Genomic DNA, 22,667 nt, shown 5'->3' with positions numbered 1-22,667 from the left:
CATGTGGTAACATGTATCAGTATTTCCTTCCTTTTTGTGGCTGAATAATATTCCATTGTGCAGGTGTATCACATTTTGTTTATTCATTTGTCAGCTGATGTACATTTGGGTTGTTTCCACCTTTTGGCTATTATAAGTAATGCTGCTGTAAACATTTGTGTACATGTTTTTATGCAGATATATATTTTCATTTATCTCAAGTATATATATACACCTAGGAGTGGAATTGCTAGATCAAATGATAACTCTATGTTTAATAATTTGAGGAACTGCCAGACTGTTTTCTAAAGCAGCTGCACCAGTTTACATTCCCACCAGCGGTGTATGTATGAAGTTTCCAATTTCTCCAAATCCTCACCAGCACTTGTTATTATCTGACTTTTTGATTCTAGCCATCCTAGTGAGTGTGAGGTAGTATCTCATTGTAGTTTTGATTTTCATTTCCCAGATAATTAATGATGTTAAGCATCTTTTCATGTACTTAATGGCCATGGCCGCTTCATTTCTTAAGGATAATTTTGCCAGATATGGAATTCAGGGTTGACAGTTCTTTTCTTTCTGCACTTGAAAAATGTTGTGCCACTTCCTTCTCTCCACCATGGTTTTGGGTGAGAAATCTGCTGTCACTTTAATTGTTTTTCCCCTATAGGTAAGGTGTCATTTCTCTCTTGCTGATTTCAAGATTTTTTCTTTGTCTTTAGTTTTCTGAAGTTTGACTATAATGTGTCTTCGTATAATTTCTTTGGTTTATCCTTTTGGGGTTTGCTCAGTTTCTTGAAACTCTAAGTTGATATCTTTTGCCAAATTTGAGAAATTTTCAGCTATAATTTCTTCAAATACTTTTCAACCCCACACTTTCTCCTCTCTTTCTGGAACTCTGATGGCACAAATGCCAGATCTTTTATTATAGTCTCGGAGGTCCCTGAGGCTCTGCTCATTTTTTTTCCAGTCAATTTTCTTTCTGTTGTTCAGATTGGATCATTTCTATTGTTCTATCATCAAGTTCTCTAATTCTTTCCTCTGTCCTCTCTATTCTGCTATTGAGCTCTTCCACTGATATTAAAATTTTAGTTATTCTATTTTTCAGTTCTAAAATTTCCATTCTGTTCTTCTTTATATCTTTTTTTCTGAGACTTTCTATTTTTGCATTTAAGTATATTGAAGCATTTTTTAAAATTATTTATTTATTTATTTATTTATGGCTGTGTTGGGTCTTCGTTTCTGTGCGAGGGCCTTCTCTAGTTGCGGCAAGTGGGGGCCACTCTTCATCGCGGTGCGCGGGCCTCTCACCATCGCGGCCTCTCTTGTTGCAGAGCACAGGCTCCAGATGCGCAAGCTCAGTAGTTGTGGCACACGGGCTTAGTTGCTCCGCGGCATGTGGGATCTTCCCAGACCAGGGCTCGAACCCGTGTCCCCTGCATTGGTAGGCGGATTCTCAACCACTGCGCCACCAGGGAAGCCCCCGCATTTTTAAAAAATAATAACAAAGTACTGTTAGAACAGGGACAAAATGTTCCCCTGATGACTCTAATGTGTAGCCAGGCTTTTTTTTTTTTTAATATTTATTTATTTGTTTGGTTGCTCCAGGTCTTAGTTGCAGCATGTGAGCTCCTTTGTTGCAGCTCACATGCTCCTTAGTTGTGACTCACCAGCTCCTTAGTTGTGGCATGTGAACTCTTAGTTGTGGCATGCATGTGAGATCTAGTTCCCTGACCAGAGATCAAACCCAGGCCCCCTGCATTGGGAGCGTGGAGTCTTAACCACTGTGCCACCAGGGAAATCCCTGAAGCATTTTTATAATGGCTGCTTTAAAATCCTTGATAATTCTAACATCTGTGTCATCTCAGTGTCAGTGTCAGTTGATTGTCTTTTCTCATTCCAGTTAAGATTTTCTTGCTTCTTCACATGGTGCCTGATTTTCAGTTATGTCCTGGATATTTTGGGGACTCTGGATATTATTTAAATCTTGTGTTTAGCAGTCTCCCTCCAACACTGTTCTGCTAAAAAAGGAGAATCTCCTTCTTACTGCCAGGTGGAGGTGGAAGTTCAGGTCCCTAATTAGCCTCCTTTGACACCCCAGAGGGAACAAGCACCTTGTTGATCCTGGCTGGAGGTGGAATTTCATGCTCCCCACCAGACCACCTCTGACACCACCCTGGTGGGGAGACAAAAAGGTACCTCATTACTGTGTTGGGGGTAGAAGTTCAAGATCCCCACATAGCCTAAATTGACACTGTGTGGGAGGGGCCTCATTATCCCCAGGCAGGGATGAAAACCTAGGCTCCCCACTCAGCCTTTGCTGATGAGAATTGGGATGGGAGCTGCAGCTTTTTTCTGTGATGCTTGGCTGGAGTAGGGCAGTAATTATCTAAATTTTTCTCTCTTGCTACATTGGCCCTTTCCTGGTACTTTGGCTAGAGAGAGCAGGCTTTCTTGGGACTGTTTTTATCTGCACCAGTTGGTGTTCTGGGTTGCCAGCTTCTCCACCACCCAGTCCAAGATATATGGGGTGAAAAGGAAACTCTGGGAAATCACTGCTGTGTCACTCCTCAGGTTCCAAGGTCCCTAGCCAGTTAGCCTCCTTCTCTCCAACTGACAGTCTTCTTATCTTTTTTATATATATATAATGTCCAGGGTTTCTAGCTACTTAGCAGGAGAAATAGGGAGAATTGTATCTATTCCACCTTGAACCCATTGGTAACTTTTAAACTTAATTTTTTAATAGGTAATACATTCACATGGTTCTTTCCCCCAGTCCCACAGATTTCCCTAACCAAGAAACCAGTCTTGATTAGTTGGTGGGTGGGTGGGTGGATGGGTGGTATATGCTTATAGATTATGCAAATAAAAGCAACTAAGAAAATATCCTTCATATTTTTCCACAAAGATAGTAGATACTGTTACTGTTATGCTGAACACTGATTTTTAAAATTACTGTTAATTTTAAACTTTTTTATCATGAAATATTACACACATTTTGAATAATGCTGCTGTAAATACTCTTGAACATGCCTCTTGTTGCGCATGACCACAGATTCCAATTGAGCATATTTCCATGGATGGAATCACTGTGTCCTTGCGTGTGCATGTTTCAACATTACCAGGTAAAGCGAAAAGGTTTTCCAATATGGTCGTCCAATTTACTGCTCCATTAGACATATGAGAGTTTTCATTGCACCATGTTCTCTTCAACACTTCATATTGCCATTCTTCAAAAAAATTTCTTATTGAGGTATAGTTGATTTATAATATTATATAAGTTTCAGGTGTACAGCATAGTGATTCACAGTTTCTAAAGATTATACTCCATTTATAGTTATTATAAAATATTGGCTATATTCCCTGTGCTGTACAATATGTCCTTGTTGCTTATTTATTTTATGCATAGTAGTTTGTACCTCTTAATCCCCTACCCCTACCTCGCCTCTCGCCCTTTTCCTCTCCCCACTGGTAACCACTAGTTTGTTCTCTATGTCTGTGAGTCTGTTCCTGTTTTTTGTTATCTTCACTAGTTTATTTTTTAGATTCCACATATAAGTGATATCATATAGTATTTGGCTTTGTCCATCTGACTTATTTCACTTAGCATAATACCCTCCAAGTCCACCCATGTTGTTGCAAATGGCAGAATTCCATTCTTTTTATGGCTGGGTAGTATTCCATTGTATATATATACCACATCTTCTTTATCCATTCATCTGTTGATGGACATTTAGGTTGCTTCCATGTCTTGGCTATTGTAAATAGTGCTGCTTTGAACATTGGGGTGCATGTATCTTTTCAAATTAGCATTTTCGTTTTCTTTGGATATATACCCAGGGGTGGAATTGCTGAATCATATGGTAGTTCTGTTTTTAATGTTTTGAGGAACTGTTTACCACAGTGGCTGCACCAATTTACATTCCCAACAACAGTGTACAAGGGTACCTTTTTCTCCACATCCTTGATATTGCCAGTGTTTTTCATTGAAGACATTGTAGGGGTTGTGTAATGGTAACTCATTATGGTTTGAATATGCATTGCCTGGTTACTAAGGAAGTTAAGCCCTTTTTGTGTTTATTAATGCCTTGGATTTCCTCTTTTGTAAAATGCCTGTTCAGACCTTTTGCCCACTTTTCTACTGGTGATCTCTCTCTTTTTAAAAAAAAAATGGTTTGTAAGTGTTCTTTACATTCTCTAGATATGAGCCCTTTGTCAGTAATGTGTTGCAGATATCTTCTATTTGGTGGCTTTTCTTTTTTTTTCTTTTATAATGCTGTCTTTTCAATGAATAGAAGTTTTAAACTTCATTGGAGACAGACATCAATCTTTTTCTTTATGGTTAATGTTTTTTGCATCCTGTTTGAGAATTATTTTCATAATCCAAGATGATGAAGATATTCATCTCTACTATGGTTTTTTCTATGTTATCTTTTAAAGGCTTTATTGTTTGGCCTTTACCCCAGTACATTTCTTCCAAATGCCTTCCCCCTCTGTATCTTCTTATGTTGGTTGTCCAAGTTGTTTTATATTTTAGTCAATTCTATATTGCCATTGCCTGGCACACAATCAACCAGTAAATGTATTGTATGTAGTTCCTACGTTAACTCGAGGACTTAAAGAGAGCCTATTTTAATCCTCATTTTTGAAAAAAGAGGGACTGAATGAATAAATGAATGAATTTAATACACAGTGAATGTCAAGATACTTCCATGTGTTTTTCTCTCACAAAATAAAACGCAAAACTGGGTGCTGGGTGAAAACCCTACATGATACATTATGGTAAAAGTCATTAAAAACAACCTCCTATTCCTCTTCCCTCCATACTCCAGTGCTGACCATGTCACCTTGAACAGGACTGTGTTGTTACAGGTGTCATTCGAGGATGTGACTGTGGACTTCAGCAGGGAGGAGTGGCAGCACTTGGACCCTGCTCAGAGGCGCCTGTACCGGGATGTGACACTGGAGAACTATAGCCACCTGTGCTCAGTGGGTAAGCACAGCCATCCTATGCGCCCGCCAGGGGCCTCAGAGAGGCCGTTTCCATTCTCAGCTGCTGAGTGCTCTGGGACATCTGAAGTGTGTGATGGTGTCATCTTTGATTTGCCCGAGATTCTTCAGTCCTTTTTCACGTCTGTGATTATTACTCTACTCCCAGTGAAATGGGATTACTTTCCTGAAGAGCAAATGGAAGTGTCATTGAAAGGCCCCGAAACCCAATTAGCTGGACCCAATCCTGTATCATGTCCTGTTAACAGGGTACCAAGTTCCCAAACCAGAGGTCATCTTCAAGATGGAGCAAGGAGAGGGGCCATGGACGTTGGAGGAGGAAACCCCACATCAGAGCTGCTCAGGTGAGTGAGTGTGACCTAGGCAGATGGGGGACATGGAAATAGATCTCAGTTTCTCTAGAAGAGGCTGATACCTTTGAAAGGCTCTGAAGATATCCTATCTTGAAGGCTCTAAGCGTTTGGAGTTGCTTGGAGAGAGTTGACAGAGCCCCTCCAATATCTGAATGCTATCTCCAAGTATGACCCTTGCCAATATCCATTGTCTTCTTTGCTTGGCTTTTTTGACAAGAAAGCTGTCTCTAATCTCTGTACCCTGGATCACATACATACCACCCTGTCTTACCTAGGGACTTTTTATTCTTCCTACTTCACTCCCACCCCCTTATCTTAGGTTCTTTCCTTGTACATTAGGTATTTTAAATTTTCTTCCCTTTTATTCCAATTCCTCATATCCACCCCTTATGCCTCCTCCCACAGGCAACAGATCTAATGTGTTTGATCTTTGAATTTGTATGATATTCTCTTAAAGCCTGAAGTATTGGTTTATAAGTATGTATTTTTAGTGTATATAAATTATATTGTGCTACATGTCTTTTTTGTTAAACACTCTTTGTTTATACACTTTTTAAATTTATTTATTTTCCTTATTTTTTTGGCTGTGTCAGGTCTTAGTTGCAGCACACAGGATCTTCATTGAGGCATGCGGGATGTTTTGTTACGGCCCAAGGTCTCTTTGTTGGAGCGCTCATGCTTCTTTCTAGCTGTGGCTCGTGGGCTTCTCTCTAGTTGTGACGTTTGGGTTTTCTCTCTCTAGTTGTGGCACATGGGGTCCAGGGTGCACAGGCTCAGTAGTTGTGGTGCGTGGGCTTAGTTGCCCCACGGCCATGTGGGATCTTAGTTCCCCGACCAGGGATTGAACCCGCATCCCCTGCATTGGAAGGCAGATTCTTTACCACTGGACCACCAGGGAAGTCCCTGTGCTACATGTCTTAATTATGTTCCTTTTTTTTACTCACCCCTAAGGTCTGTCCATATTGCAGTGCTCATCTGGCTTCATTCCTTCAGATTGCTGCGTAGTATTCCACAGTGTGCTAGCACCACATCTTATTGAACCATACACCCAGTGGTGGAACCTAGGTTTTCGTTAACTCCCATTTAAGACAAACAACTCTACAATGAATTTCTACACAAATGTTCTCTTACAGAGTGTGAGAATTTCTCAGGGATGTATATAGAAGAGAGGGTTTGCCTGATCATTGCATATTCTCATATTGAATTTGAGCACCACCGTATTCTTCTTGAATTGGCTGCACTAATCTACTCTCCCAGCAATAGGGCACAGGGTTCTTGCTTTCCTCGAGTTTCTGCCAACAATTAGTATTACCAGAGTTTCTCATTTTTGGGCGAACTATGGGTATAAAGTGGCACCTCATTTTTTATTTCTTATTTCTCCAATACCTAGTTTGAGCATTTCATTATTGACCTGTTGTGGTCTCTTTGAGTTTCTCTCCTATGAGTGACCTTGCTCATGTTCCCCTAGTTTTGATTTGTTTCCTGTCTGTTTCGTACTGATTTGCATCCAATTTATTATTTGCCCCCTTTTCCAGCCTTCTCCTCATTATCCCCATAAATGAGGTTGCCCTACAGATCCTGTCTACTGTTCACCAGTATTTTCTTCATATACGTGCAAGGATTCATCCATCCTGAAATTCTGATGACTCTGTTTTTGATGTCTCCAGTCTGTTCTTCCCTGGTACTTTAGTACTACATTTAGCTACCCAGAAAGTTCCATTGAGATGTTTCTCTTGCTCCTCACTACATCAGAAATTGGAATCATTACCTCATGTATCAGAAACCCTTGTCACCTTCCAACTTTTCTCACATTTGTCAGTGTTTCTTAAATCTTTCTGTCATTTTTAAGTTAATCACTCTACAGTTCCTGCTGCTTTTCCATTTCTGAGAATATCATTTTCAGTTCTCAGTTCATCTTCTTAGTTCCCAGTAATATCACCCAAAACCAGCTCCATATTTTCTTATGCCTGGATTATAATTTTTCTATTACTGATTGTATTTGCTGATTCCATTCTTTTTATTAGTTCACTTCAAAAGCTAACGATAAATTTCATTGCCTAAAATGTTCTATTTATCTTGACATTAGCTTTATGAAAAAACCTACAATTATTCCCCATGACTTAGCATGTGACAATTAAACTCTTCATTCAGAGAGGCAAACAACATGGCCATGTATTTCCAATTCAAACGTGTATCTGTATATTTTGTATAACCTATGCTCAAGTCCATTTTTAACATATTTTATGATTCTATGAGGTTTATTTATGTTAATAGTCTTATGAGTTTTGGGGAATTCCCTGGCGGTCCAGTGGTTAGGACCCAGCGCTTTCACTGCCGGGGCCTGGGTTTGATCCCTGGTCAGGGAACAAAAATCCTGTAAGCCACGTGGTGTGGCCATAATAATAATAATAATAATAATAATAATAATAATAATAACACTATGAGTTTTGACAAATGCATACAGTCATGTAACCACCACCACAATCAAGATATAGAACAAAAATTACCTCAGGTCCCTTTACTGTCACTTCTTCCCACCACTTCCAGACCTGGAAAATACTTATCTCTTTTCTGTCTCTATAGTTTTGCCTTTTCCAGAATGTCATATAAATGGAATCATACAGTATGAAGCTTTTTGAGCCTGGCTTCTTTCACTTAGCATAAAGCATTCAAAACTCATTCCTACTGTTGTGTTTTCCATAGTTTGTTCCTTTTTTATTGCTGAGTAGTATTCCATAGTATGGATGTATCACAGTTTATCCATTCACCAGCTGAAGGATATTTGGATGGTTTCCAGTTTTGGTGTTTATGAATAAAGGTGCTATGTTTATATATTTGTTTCCATATTTTGTGTGATGATAAGATTTCATTCACTTGGGTAAATACCTAGGAGTCAGATTGCTGGGCTGTATGGTAAGTATATGTTTAACTTTATTAGAAACTGCCAAACTTTTCCAAAGTGGTTATACAATTTTAAATTCTAACCAGCTATGTATGAGAGTTCCAGTTGATTTTCATTCTCACCAGCACTTTGAATTGTCCATTTTAAAAACTTTTAGCCATTCTAATAGTAAGATAGTTGTATCTTACTGTGGTTTTATTTGGCATTTCCATAATATCTAATATTTGACATCTATATATCTTCTTTGGTGAAGTGTTTGTACAGATCTTTTGCCCAGTTTTCTATAGGGAACATTGTTTTCTTATTGTTGAGTTTTGAAAGTTCATTATATATTATGGACACAAGTTATTTATCAGATATGTGTTTTGTGAATTTTTTTATTTGCTTATCAGTGTCTTTCACGAGGCATTTAAAATTTTGACAAAGTCTAACTTATCTTTTTTCTTATTTTATGGATTGTGCTTTTGGTGTTGTATCTAAGAAATCTTTACCTGATCCAAGGTCTCCCCAAAAATTAGATCCTACATTTAGTTCTGTGATGCATTTTGCATTAATTTTTATATATGATTTAAAGTATGGATCAGAGTTTTGTGTTTGTTCGTTTTTGCACATGGCTAGCCAATCATTTCAGCATCATTTATTTTTTAAAAAAAGCTATCCTCCTCTCAATTGAATTGCCTTTGCACCTTTATTGAAGATCAGTTGTCATATGTATGTGGGTCTCTTTCTGGACTCTTCATTCTGTTCCACTGATCTATTCATGTATCTTTACACCATTCCCACACTGTCTTGATTAGTGTAGCTATGTAATAAATTTGAAATCATGTCATATTAGTCCTCCAACTTTGTTCTTCTCTTTCAAATAGTTTTGGCTATTCTAAGTACTTTGTGTATCCATTTGAATTTTACAGTCAATTTTTCAATTTCTATGAAAGTGAATTTTGATTGTGATTACATTGAATCTATAAGTCAGTTTGGAGAGAATTAACATCTTAACATTATCAACTCTTCCAATCCAAATATATAAATGATTTGATAATTTATATATTGCAAACTGATTACCACCATAGCATTAGCCAACACCTCCATCCCATCACATAGTTACCGTTTCTTTTTTGTGGTGAGAACATTTAAGGTCTACTCTCTAGGCAACATTCAAGTATATGACACAGTATCATTATCTATAGTCACCATGCTTTACATTAGATTCCCAGAACTTGTTCATCTTATAACTGAAAGTCTGTACCCTTTGACCAGTAGCTCTCCATTCCCTCCACCCTCCAGTCCCCAGGAACCACCACTCTACTCTCTGTTTCTCTGAGTTTGGCTTTCTTAGATTCCACATACAAGTGATAATACCATGCAGTATTTGTCTTTCTCTGACTTATTTCACTTAGCATGATGCCCTCAACGTTCAGACAAGTTGTAGCAAATGGCACAATGTCCTTCTTTCTCATGGCTGAATAATATTCCATTGTATATATATACCACATCTTTATCCATTCAGTGTGGACAGACACTTGGGATGTTTTCATATCTTGCTATTGTGAATAATGCTGCAATGAATATGGGAGTGCAGGTATCTCTAAGAGATCCTGATTTCAATTCCTTTGGATATATACCCAGAAGTGGAATTGCTGGATCATATGATAGGTCTCTTTTGAATTTTTTGGGGAAACTCCATACTGTTTTCCATAGTAGCAGCACCAATTTACACTCCCACCAACAGTGCACAAGTGTTCCCTTTTCTCCACACCCTCATCAGCATTTGTTATCTCTTGTCTTTTTGATGAAAGCCATTCTAACAGGTGTGAGGTGATATCTCGTTGTGGTTTTGACTTGCATTTCCCTGGGGATTACTGATATCAAGCACCTTTTCATGTACCTGTTTGCCATTTGTATGTCTTCTTTGGAAAACTGTCTGTTCAATTCTTCTGCCCATTTTTTAATCGGTTTGTTTTTTGCTATTGAGCTGTATATGTTCCTTATATATTTTGCATATTAACTCCTTATCAGATATATGACTTGTAAATATCTTCTCCCATTCCATAGGTTGCCTTTTCATTTTGTTGATTGTTTCCTTTGCTGTGCATTTTTAATGTTTTCTTGATGTCTGCCATATGTGATAGTGTTCCCCTAATCTGACTCTTTATCCTGTGCTCTATCTATTTAGATGATACATTTTCACCTTGTGATCAGATTTCACTATTTCATGAAATGGCTCTTAATTACTCCAGAATATATGGCTCTTTCTTTTTTCTCATCCTCCATCCCACAGGAACTCCCAGAAAAACATAGGATTTTAGACTGTGTAGTAACTAAGGCTTTTTTTTAACCTCTAAGTTTTTAGAAAGCTCCCAGAATTAAGAGCCTATTTCTCAGATTCACAGACATAGAGAACATACTTGTGGTTGCCAGGTGAGGGAGGGGTGGACTGGGAGTTTGGGATTAACAGATGCAAACTATTATATATAGAATGGATAAACAACAAGGTCCAACTGTATAGCACAGGGAACTATATTCAATATTCTGTGATAAACCATAATGAAAAAGAATTTTAAAAAAGATCCATTCTTACACTGAAAAAAAAGAGCCTGTTTCTTATTGTATAACTTGGGGCCTAATCAGGAGAGAGAAACCACATGCTAATTTGAACATGGAAAGTTTAACAAAGAATTATTAGTGCCACTGCAATGAGAAGCCCACGCATCGCAACGAAGAGTAGCCCCCGCTCGCTGCAACTAGAGAAAGCCCACGTGCAGCAACGAAGACCCAACGCAGCCAAAAATAAATAAATAAATTTTTAAAAAAATAGTTATTAGCTATTGTGGGATTGAGGTAACAAGGGATTAGCCAGTAAAAGTAAAGAGAACTCTAAAGAATAAAGGAATAGCAAATTAGTGTGGGAGAGTATCTCTAAGGCTGTGAAGGAACACCCAAGGAAGCGCCTCCCCTGCTTCCCAGGGATGAATCCAGACCTTATAGGGAGGGCATATCCATGGCTCATGGCATGGCAGCTGTCGTGCCACACTGGTTGAACTTACTGGAAATCTGCCCTCTGCGGTTCCAGAAAAAGCTGATCATAGGGAAGTGTCTCATTGCAAATATTCCACTACAAGCCATCTGAGAGGGGTGCCAGGGTAAACTGCTGGGTGCTGGGTGCTGCTGGCTGCAATGCACTGCAGAAGCTGGGTGCCTCGGAAGCTGCATGTGCATCAGGAGCCAGATGCTGCTGAAGCCACCACACTGCTGAAGCCTGGTAATAGACAAGCTGCCCTTGCTGGAGGAGCCTGCTGGGTGAGCTCACTAGAACCAGGAAGCAAAACCCCTTCCTCCAGTGTTTCCCCATCACCCTGTATTGACAAGGTTCAACATCATGCCAGATAGCAAAGGAAAAAAGACTCAGATCCATTTTTGTAGAGCGGGCAAGGAAGGGTGAATTGGGGGTTGAAAGACAAAAAATTGATAACTGTAACACTTATTCTTCAGTTTTCTGAAACCAAGCATGGAAAATATTTAGTAAACTTAAATTTATTGAATTTGGGGAGATAGGCAGAGGAGGATATTTTGCTCTCTTTCAGAAGGATCCTTCAAATATCTGATCAGAGGAATTCAAAAGACCATAGATTATATTTGGAAAGGGAAGATAATTGCATGAAATGTTAATAATTTCAGGCTTTATGTGTTAATTCTCTCTGTTATCACACGAAACTGTGCCAAATTTAGTATCAATATGAGTGGTACTGTGTCTGCTTTATACATTCATAGCAGATATAACCTCCCTAGAGGTGTACTAAAATTAGAGCCGATATCAAGGACAATACCTTTTGAATATGCACAGAGGAGCAAAGCAACAAGCTTAATGTAACTGTATCCTCTCTTACATAAGCATTCTCAGGTGAATGGGTGCATTCAACAAATCAACTCTGATCTTGTTGGGTCATTCAAGGACCATGTTCCAAGTTATTGCTCTGCCATCTCCTAGAGTATTGTTGTCAGCTGGGTGGTTGATGTTGGGTCATTGTTGAGTCCTCTGGGCTGGGGAAGGGAGAATGGGGGAGATTTGCCCACTGTCTTAAAGCCTGGCCTAGGAGTGGTACATATCACTTCTGCTCATATTCCACTGGTGAGGACAAAGTGAGACTGGTAAACGTAATGCCCAGCTATGTTCTATTACTATAAAAGAAGAGGTGAATAGATTTTGGTGGACAGCTTGCAGTTTCTACCATAGATGGTTTGCCCTCTCCTATTTGACACTTGTTGAAAGCATATATTTTTCTTATAGATATAGAGGAATTGGTATTTGAGGACTATAAATTTAACGTAGATGCTCGTAATGGTTCAGAGGGAAAAGCAAGAGGAAGCAGAGAGATTATTAATGTTTTAGACCTAATATGTAATAAGGACATGCATTCTGAAATATTTCTTCCATGCAGGCTTACCTTTAACAGACTTCAGTTTCTTCTTCTGGTTACTCTACTCACTGTCCTGACTTCCTACATAGTGGATATGGATTCCCAGGTTCAAATTGCATCTCTTATTTATTTAGCTATTTGATCTTCAGCAAGTTACATAACTTCTCTGTGCTTCTGTTTTTGCATCTGTGAAACATGATTGATAATGATAGCTACCTCTTAGGGTTTAGTGAAGATTAAATGAGCTACTTTGTGTAAAGCACTTGGAAGTGCCTGGTGCATCATAAGTGATATATAATTGTTTTGCATAGAGTAAGTGTTCTAGAAGAATTTCATATTACTACATTATTACTATTTTCATTATTGTCATAAGGACTCTTCCATTTCTCTGTTCATCCTGTCCAAACTCCATGTACCCTCTATTCTCTGATAATTGTTCTGGAGTCATTTTCATTTTTTTCTCTTTCTTTTTAGATGAGGATAATGGGCAAACCCAACAACAGAGAATTTCTGGAGAAGTTTCATTACACTGTGAGAAATTTGGTCAATCCATAGGAAAAGATTCATTGTGTTCCATTTTAGAAGAACTGTGGCAAGATAATGACCGGCTAGAGAGATATCAAGAAAACCAAAATAACCCTTTAAGTCATGTGAAAGTATTGATTAAGGAGAGGGGCTATGAATGTAAAAACATTGAAAAAATAATTCATGTGAGTACCAGGCTTGTTCCTTCCATTAAAAGACTCCATAACTATGACACAATTGGAAAGAGTTTGAAGCATACTTTAAATTTACATAATCATAATAAAAGCAATGCAACAAAGAACTTTGATAAGATTTTTAGAAATGGTAACAATTTTGCCCATAGCTCTTCCTTTACTAAGAATGAGAATGCTAATACAGGAGCAAACTCCTGTGAACTTAATCAATGTGAAAAACATCTTGGCCACAAACAAGTTCTCACCCACCGTCAGAAAATTCATACTGAAGAGAAACTTTATGTGTGTACTCAATACGTACAGACGTTCACCCAAAAGTCACATCTTTTTGAGCATCAGAGAATTCATGCTGGAGAAAAATCCCATGAATGCAACAAGCGTGAGAACGTCTTCACTCAGAAGCCGCAAACTGAGGTACCTCAAAGTGTTTACACAAGAGAGAAACCTTTTGTATGTACTCAATGTGGGAAGGCCTTTACGCTCAGGTCAAACCTCATTACACATCAGAAAATTCATACTGGGCAGAAACCCTATAAATGCAGTGAATGTGGAAAAGCCTTTTTCCACAGATCATATCTCTTTAGACATATGAGAATTCATACAGGAGAAAAACCTTATGAATGCAGTGAATGTGGAAGAGGCTTCTCCCAGAATTCTGACCTCAATATACATCAGAAAACTCATACTGGAGAGAAACACTATGCATGCAGTGAATGCGGGAAAGCCTTCACAAGAAAATCAGCACTCAGGATGCATCAAAGAATTCACACAGGAGAGAAACCTTATGTATGCACTGAATGTGGGAAGGCCTTCATCCAGAAATCCCATTTCAATACACATCAGAGAATTCATACTGGAGAAAAACCTTATGAATGCGGTGACTGTGGGAAATCGTTCATTAAGAAATCACAACTCCACGTGCATCAAAGAATTCATACAGGAGAAAAACCTTATATATGTACAGAATGTGGAAAGGTCTTTACTCATAGGACAAATCTCACTACTCATCAGAAAACTCATACTGGAGAGAAACCGTATATGTGTGCCGAATGTGGAAAGGCTTTCAGTGATCAGTCAAATCTCATTAAACACCAGAAAACTCATACTGGAGAGAAACCCTATAAATGCAATGGCTGTGGAAAGGCCTTCATATGGAAGTCACGCCTTAAAATACATCAGAAATCTCATATTGGAGAGAGACACTATGAATGCAATGAATGTGGGAAAGCCTTTATCCAGAAATCAACACTCAGTGTGCATCAGAGAATCCATACAGGAGAGAAACCTTATGCTTGTCCTGAATGTGGGAAGGCCTTCATCCAGAAATCACACTTCATTGCACATCATAGAATTCATACTGGAGAGAAGCCTTATGAATGCAGTGACTGTGGAAAATGCTTCACGAAGAAGTCACAACTCCGGGTGCATCAGAAGATTCACACAGGAGAGAAACCCAATATATGTGCTGAATGTGGAAAGGCCTTCACTGACAGGTCAAATCTCATAACACACCAGAAAATCCATACTAGAGAGAAACCCTATAAATGCAGTGACTGTGGAAAAACCTTCACCTGGAAGTCACGCCTCACTATCCATCAGAAATCTCATACTGGAGAGAGACACTATGAATGCAGTAAATGTGGGAAAGCTTTCATCCAGAAAGCAACACTAAGTATGCATCAGATAATTCATACAGGGAAGAAACCTTATGCTTGTACAGAATGTCAGAAGGCCTTCACTGACAGGTCAAATCTCATTAAACACCAGAAAACTCATAGTGGAGAAAAACTCTATAAAGCCAGTGACTGAAAATGCCTTCAGCTGGAAATCACAACTGGATATGCATCAGCTGTCTCATAGTGGAGAGACGAGGAGTGCCTGATGCATCAATCATTGTACAGGGGGAGTAGATATGACAGACTACAAACAGCCTAAGTGAACAGAGGGCAAACAAAGTCAAGTATCCTTCAGTCAGGTGGAATACAAGTTGATAAGCAATTATATGCATAGGGAGATACTTCGATAAAGCATTTGAGCAATAGCCCTGTTTGGTTTTATGATTCACACAGGTACTCTCAATCTCCTGCAAATGGTAGAAATAGAGACCCCAGGAGATGACTTGTAATCTCCTGTGTTTCACTTTTTGGATAAAGGACTTTATAAATTCAGCACTGATTTGTCCTTCATACCTTGGGATGTAAAAGTCCTCAATACTGGCCAATTTTTTTTTTCAAATTTCTAGGGTGGGGAGAAGAGTATTCATTGTTCAAACACCTCCAGGGCACTGAAGTCAAGGCAAAAACCAATTTGGGAATGTATAATAGATCTATGAGTAGAAGCCAGAAGTTTTTGTTATCATTGACATTTAAGACACAGAAAATATTGCCCTGAGGAACCGTTCTTTCTCTTCCCTTTGAGAAGTCACCATGGTATATTTTTTAAAAATTAAATACAATTTTTAAACTTAAAGTCTGACTTTATGCATTGGCAAATTAAGCATAGCTCTAGCCTATGTTACAGGAATAGAGTTATTAAATGTTACACACACCTAAAGGTGGCAATTGTTCCCTCATTAATTCTATGCTGTGGCAGCAGGTGATTCGCACTCGAAAATGGTAGGCATACCTTCTAACCTGTACCCCAAAAGCTATCATTATATAAGCTGCAGACCATAAACTTCTTATCCCCTTAGTAACTGCCCCTAAGACAATGAAACTGAGCCACAGCACTCTGGACTTCCAGTCTCATCCACTGAAGCTTCTGCTTTCTTTGGGATTTCTGTTTGAAAAACAATGGTTAAGAAATTGGATTTCAATACATAAAACTTTGGTGGTTTTTCTTCCAATTTAGTTAATTTGATATATTCATTTTCTACATGCACATTAAGAGTAATTTTGTGTAGATTGCTATGGGATAAAGTCATGTTGCATTGTAGTTTTTTAGCCTAAGATATGATTATAGTTTATTATAGTTGAATAACTGGAAGACTTCTCTGAGAACACTGCTTTTTTTTAAAGCACTGATATATAAACGCTTTCTTGTTTTCAATTAAATGTTTTTTGGAATACTCATAAGAAAGGGGCTTTCTTTCTAGTATGTAATTTTATTTTGTTTTTAAACCTTTTTATTAAAGTATAATGCATACAGAAATTGCATATATCATAAGCATACAGCTCAATGAATTCTCACAAACTGAACACTGATCAAGAAACAGAACATGACCAGCACCCCAGAAAAACTCCCTGTGCTCCCTTCCAGGCCTTACTGTCCACCTACCCCGCCAGGTAAACACTACCCTGACTTACATAGCTTTGTCTGCTTGGTATTTTATTATATAAATTGAGTCAAACAATTATATTTCATATGTTGGTAATATACTCAAGTGTCTATCTTCTTTCATTCACATTATAAATATGAGATTCGTCCATATTGTTAAATGTAGTTATGGATAATTCATTCTTATTGTCATGTTATATTCCATTCTGTGAATACTCTACAATATATTTATCCATTCTATTGTTAATGGACATTTGTGTTGTTTGCAGCTTGGGGCTATTGGGAATAGTGCTACTATAAATACTTTAGTACCTATCTATTGGTGAACATATTTATGAACTTCTGTTAGGTATATATCTAGGAGTTGAACTGCCAGGCTATATGGTGTCCATGCTCAGCTAGTTTATAAAACTAGTTTTCCAAAGTGGTTTCGCCAGTGTACACTCCCACCAGCACAGTATATGAGTTCTATTTGCTCCACATCCTTGTCAACACTTGGTATTTTCCATCATTTTTACTGTAGCCATTATGGTGGATGTAGAGTGATATCTCAGTGTGATTTAATTTTTATTTCCTTATCCTCCAATCCCACCATCTTCCCAAGACAGTTGACCGATATCTCAGATCTGAAACCCAGGCATGGCTCTCATGTGACTGTACCATTTTACATCTCACCAGCAATAGTAAGCAATTAGTAACTTTAAATCTTTCCACACAAAAATGCCCAAAGCTTGATGGTTTAACTGCTTAATTGCATTAAACATTTGAGGAGAAATAATATCAACACTCCACAAAATCTTTCAGAAAATAGAGGAGGAAGGAACACTCCCCAACTCTATGAGGCCAGTATTACCCTGATACTTAAGCCATACAAACACATCACAAGAAAATAAAACTACAGACCAACATTCCTCATGAACATAGATGTAAAAATCTTCAACAAAATATTAGCAAATTGAATCCAGCAACATATGAAAGGATTATACATCATGACCAAGTGGGGTTTATTCCAGTGATATAAGGCTGCTTCAACATTCAAAAATCAGTCAACGCAATCTACCATATTATATATACAAGGTAAAGAAGAACGATCACATGATCTACAAATTCAATACAACTTTATCAAATTTCCAGCAGACTTTCTTCCCCAGAAATTGATAAGCTAATCCTAATATTTATATAGAAATAGAAAAGACCAAGATTAGCAAACAGGAATTTGCCAAAAAGCAAAGTGGAAGGACAGTAACCTCCCAATTTCAAAACTATAAAACTACAGTAATCATGACAGTATGGTACTGGCATGGGGATAGAGACATAGATCAATGGAACAGAACAGAGAGTCTAGGAATAAACCCTGATACTTATGGTAAAAATATTTTTTACAAAAGTGTGAAGGCAATTCATTGGGGAAAGAAAAGTCTTTTCAACATTTGATGCAAGAATAATTACATATCCACATGCAAAAAGATGAATTTAAATCTTACTTCACACCATACTAAAAATTAACAAAAAAATGGATCAGATATGTAAACATAAAAGCTAAAACTATAAAAGTTTTAGCAGAAAACATACGAGAAAAATCTCTGTGACCTTGTATTAGGCAAGGAATTCTTAAGTAGGACACCAAGAGCATGATCCATAAAGAAAAAATGATAAATTAGACTTCATTAAAATGAAAAAGGTTTAAACTTCAAAAGGTACCATTAAGAAAATGAAAAGACAAAGCACAGACAGGGAGAAAACACTTGTAAATCATTTACCTGATAAAGGACTTGTATCCAGAATATATACAGAACACTTACAACTCAATAAAAAGAGGACAAGCAACCCACTTTAAAATTAGGCTGAAGATTTGAAGAGATATTTCACCAAAAAATATATACAAATAAGCACATGAAGAGATGCCCAACATCATTAGTCAATAGAGAAATTCTAATTAAAACCACAATGAAATACCACTTTATATGTACTAAAATGGCTAAAATTAAAAAAAAACAATTATAACAAATGTTGGCAAGGATATGGAGAATCAGGAACTTTCCTACATTTCTGGTGTGACTGCATTAAAATGGTATAGCCATTTTGGAGAAGTTTGGCAGTTTCTTAAAAAGTTGATCATAAATTTACCAGAGGACCCAGTACTGCCATTCCCATTATCTACCCAAAAGATATGTAATGTTTTCATGCAAACACTTACACTTGAATATTCATAACAGCGTTATTCATACAAGACAAAAAGTGGAGACAATCCAAATGTCCATCAACCAGCAAGTAGATAAACAAAATGTGGTATATTCAGCAATAAAAAAGAACAAATACTAATAAATACTACAGCATGAACTGTTCAACTATGGATGAACTTCAAAAATATGCTAAGTGAAAGAAGTGAGACACAAAAGATCTAGGATTGTACTTGCCTATTTCTATGAAATGTCCGCAAAAAGTGAAATTTACAGAGATCTGTAGATTAGTGGTTGTCTGGGTGTGAGAATGGGAATCGTCATTAACTGTTAATTAGTACAAGGAATCTTATTGGGGTGATTAAAATGTTATAGAACTTGATTGTGATGATGGTTGCACAACTAGGTAAATTTAATAAAGGTCATTGAGGTGATCCTTAATTCCATTCCTGTTTAAACATCTGGGTTCCCTGCCATAACATCTATTGCCACCCATATCTAGAATGAAGTGTTGTCTTGGAGCCTGTTGTACATTTAAGAATAAACTTTTGTTTTTTTCAAAAAGGTCATTGAACTGTACAATTTAAATATGGATCCTAAATTATACCTCAATAAAGTTGTTTCTTTTTCAGAGTTGTTTTGACTATTCTAGGTCCTTTACATTTCCATATACATTGTAGAATAAGTTTGTTCATTTCAACAACAAAAAAAGCTGCTGTGATTTTTATTGAGGTTGGTTTGAATCTATAGATCAATTTGGGGAGAATTGAAATGTTAACAATATTGAGTTTTCTGACCCATAAATAAGGTATATCTCTCCATTTAATTTCTCTCAACAATATTTTGTAATTTTCAGTGTACAGGTCTTTCACATCTGACAAATTATTCCCTAAGTATTTCACATTTTGATGCTATTTTACTTGGTGTTGTCTTATTTCCACTTTATTGTGTAGTATTCATTTTTCATTTCAATTACTTATTGTTAATTACTAGTATATAGAAAAGCAATTGATGTTTGTATGCTTATCTTGGGCAGAAGTTGGAACAGTCCCCACACAAGACTGCCCTCACTTCTGACACCAGTTGCAAGTTCAAGGGTTCACCCTCAGTTTCAATAATTCAAATCCATCCTGTAAAGCCATTACATGCATTTTCACATTTTTATACCAATTTGATTACTCTTCCTCTCTGATCTACATCTATTTATACCTTATGATAAACTTGTGCGGAACTATTTAGCATAGAGATTAGCTGATAGTTAGCTAAATCCAATTCTTCCTCAAGCTAGTCATTTGCCGTCAGTGTTATATCCTGAAAAGTCTTTAACTCAATTTCTCTATATACTTGACCATCAATATAAATATAGTCTTAGCAACAATGGCAGTGTTACACCATATCATAACATGATAGTAGATGTAATCTGCATACAACACCGTACGTATAGTCAACATAATATACTGTACATTTAAAATTTGTCAAGAGAGTAGATGTCTTGTTAAGTGTTCTTTCCAAAATAAAATACTCAAAAGACACTGGCACATTCATCTCCCAGAACAATATCACTCAGGTTTGCAGACTTCTATTTGACCTTCTCAGGTTCCAAAAGTAGGAGTAGTCTTGGCAACATATGGCTTCGTTCTTTCTGGCATTTGGTTTAATTGAGATAAGAGGCAATATCACCTCTGACTCTGAGCCTTTCGGGCACCAATGTAATGGATTTCCCTTGTTGCATAACCCATTTATTCATTCTTTTACTCTCAGCTATATTCCTTCTTCTCTCCATTTATCATTGAATTTGACCCAAATTTTACCACCTTTGGAAGGGACAATAGGTTTGGCCACTGTGCTGGTCCAGATTGCCAGCAGCAATACCAGTCTAGCAAATGCTTCCCCTTCAGTCTACTCCCATTTATATAGGGTATCATCACAAGTACAGAACTAGTGGTCTATCTCAACCACTAGGTAATACAGCTGTATTCACTGTCAACCCCAAGTTTGCCAAGTTGGGTGAAGGCACAGTCTATCAATCACGTTATGCCTTTAGGAATTCTGATGCAAAAGTTTGAAAGTACAATTAAAGTTCCTTGCCTAGGAATCATCCCTGCTTCTGGCCCCTGCAATTGCAGCCCTGGTCCTGGGACCACTGAATCAGGTAGGAATAAAAGAACATTGAAGTGTTGTGGGGGGAAACTGTATAGTCGTACCAGCGTCTTCTCCCACCTCCTCTTCCCCAGATTCTTCTGAAAAGTGAAGGAATCTATCTATTGGAGACCCTCTCTTGGCCACCCTCATGTTGAGTGTGAGCACACACTGTGAAGACGTCTAAGTCAGCCCTGCATGCCCTTATCTCCCCCAGTTTTAGACAACAAATATTTCAGTTACCTGTTCTAAGTCTCTATCAAAGCACTACTCCTAGGATACCTCTTTGCTCATTGTTGGACACTATAGATTGTTATTGTGGACTGAATTGTGTTCCCTCAAAATTTATATTTGGAAGCCCTAACCCTCAATGAGGTTATATTTGGAGATGGGTCCTTCGAGGAGGTAATTAAAGTTAAATGAGGTCATAAGGGTAGAGCCCTGATCCAAAAGGACTAATATCCTTATGAAAAGAGGAAGCAACACCAGTGGTGTGCATGCACAGAGAAAATGCCATGTGAGGACACAGTGAGAAGGTGGTCATCTATAAATTGGGAAGAGAGGTCTCACCAGAAACCAACCCTACTGGCAGCTTGATCTTGGACTCTCAGTCTCCAGACTGTGAGGAAATAAATTTCTGTTGTTTAAGTCACCCAGTCTGTGGTATCTTGTTATGGTAGCCCAAGCAGACCAATACAGTTGTAAAGTGTGTTCCTTGGTCTGAAGAATGTAACTCGGTGGTCCAAATTGGTACAATATCTTCTGTTCTGGTCGTTTTATAGTACTCTGAGCATTTGCATCTCCCTCCAGGTACGCACAGCTCAGTTCAGTGTGTCTATTCCTGTCAGGACCCATTTGTAGCCTCTCCCAATTTGCTGAAAAACATTAATCTACACATCCAGGAGCTCAACAAACTCCAAGCAGGATAAATTCAAAAAGATCATTACCCAGACACATCATAGTAAAAATGCAGAAGGGTGGGGATTAACCAAGATGGTGGAGTAGAAGGACGTGCTCTCACTCCCTCTTGCGAGAGCACCAGAATCACAACTGGCTGCTGGACAATCATCGACAGGAAGACACTGGACTTCACCAAGGAGGATACCCCAAGTCCAAGGACAGAGGAGAAGCCACAGTGAGACGGTAGGAGGGGCGCAATCAGAATAAAATCAAATCCCATAACTGCTGGGTGGGTGGCTCACAGACTGGTGAACACTTATACCACAGAAGTCCACCCACTGGAGTGAAGGTTCTGAGCCCCACATCAGGCTTCCCAACCTGGGGGTCCGGCAACGGGAGGAGGAATTCCTAGAGAATCAGAGTTTGAAGCCTAGTGGGAATTGATTGCAGGACTTCGACAGGACTGGGGGAAACAGAGACCCCCACTCTTGGAGGGCACACACGGAATAGTGTGCGCATCAGGACCCGGGGGAAGGAGCAGTGACCCTGGGGGAGACTGAACCAGACCTACCTGCTAGTGTTGGAGGGTCTCCTGCAGAGGCGGGGGCTGGCTCTGTTTCACCGTGGGGACAAGGACACTGGCAGCGGAGGTCCTGGGAAGTACTCGTTGGCGTGAGCCCTCCCAGAGTCTGCCATTAGCCCCACCAAAGAGCCCAGGTAGGCTCCAGGGTTGGGTTGCCTCAGGCAAAACAACCAACAGGGAGGGAACCCAGCCCCACCCATCAACAGTCAAG

The 22,667-nt window shown here is 38.4% G+C and overlaps 1 protein-coding gene and 1 pseudogene across 1 annotated transcript in view; both read left to right on the top strand.

Moving 5' to 3' along the window:
- Positions 1-19,435, top strand: part of ZNF41 (zinc finger protein 41) — a 56,610-nt gene extending 37,175 nt beyond the window's left edge. The window contains 4 exon segments of the mRNA XM_068532886.1: positions 4,852-4,972; positions 5,238-5,333; positions 13,134-15,183; positions 15,185-19,435. Of these exon segments, the coding sequence (XP_068388987.1) occupies positions 4,852-4,972; positions 5,238-5,333; positions 13,134-15,183; positions 15,185-15,260 (2,343 nt within the window). The 3' untranslated portion in view covers positions 15,261-19,435.
- Positions 15,260-15,747, top strand: LOC137756301 (protein archease pseudogene; annotated as a pseudogene).
- Positions 19,436-22,667: the final 3,232 nt, after the last annotated feature.

This window comes from Eschrichtius robustus, chromosome X (assembly GCF_028021215.1).
Source record: "Eschrichtius robustus isolate mEscRob2 chromosome X, mEscRob2.pri, whole genome shotgun sequence".
NCBI classification, from domain to species: Eukaryota; Metazoa; Chordata; class Mammalia; order Artiodactyla; family Eschrichtiidae; genus Eschrichtius; species Eschrichtius robustus.
Note: the sequence above shows the minus strand (reverse complement) of the source record. Positions and strands in the feature narration are given on the sequence as shown.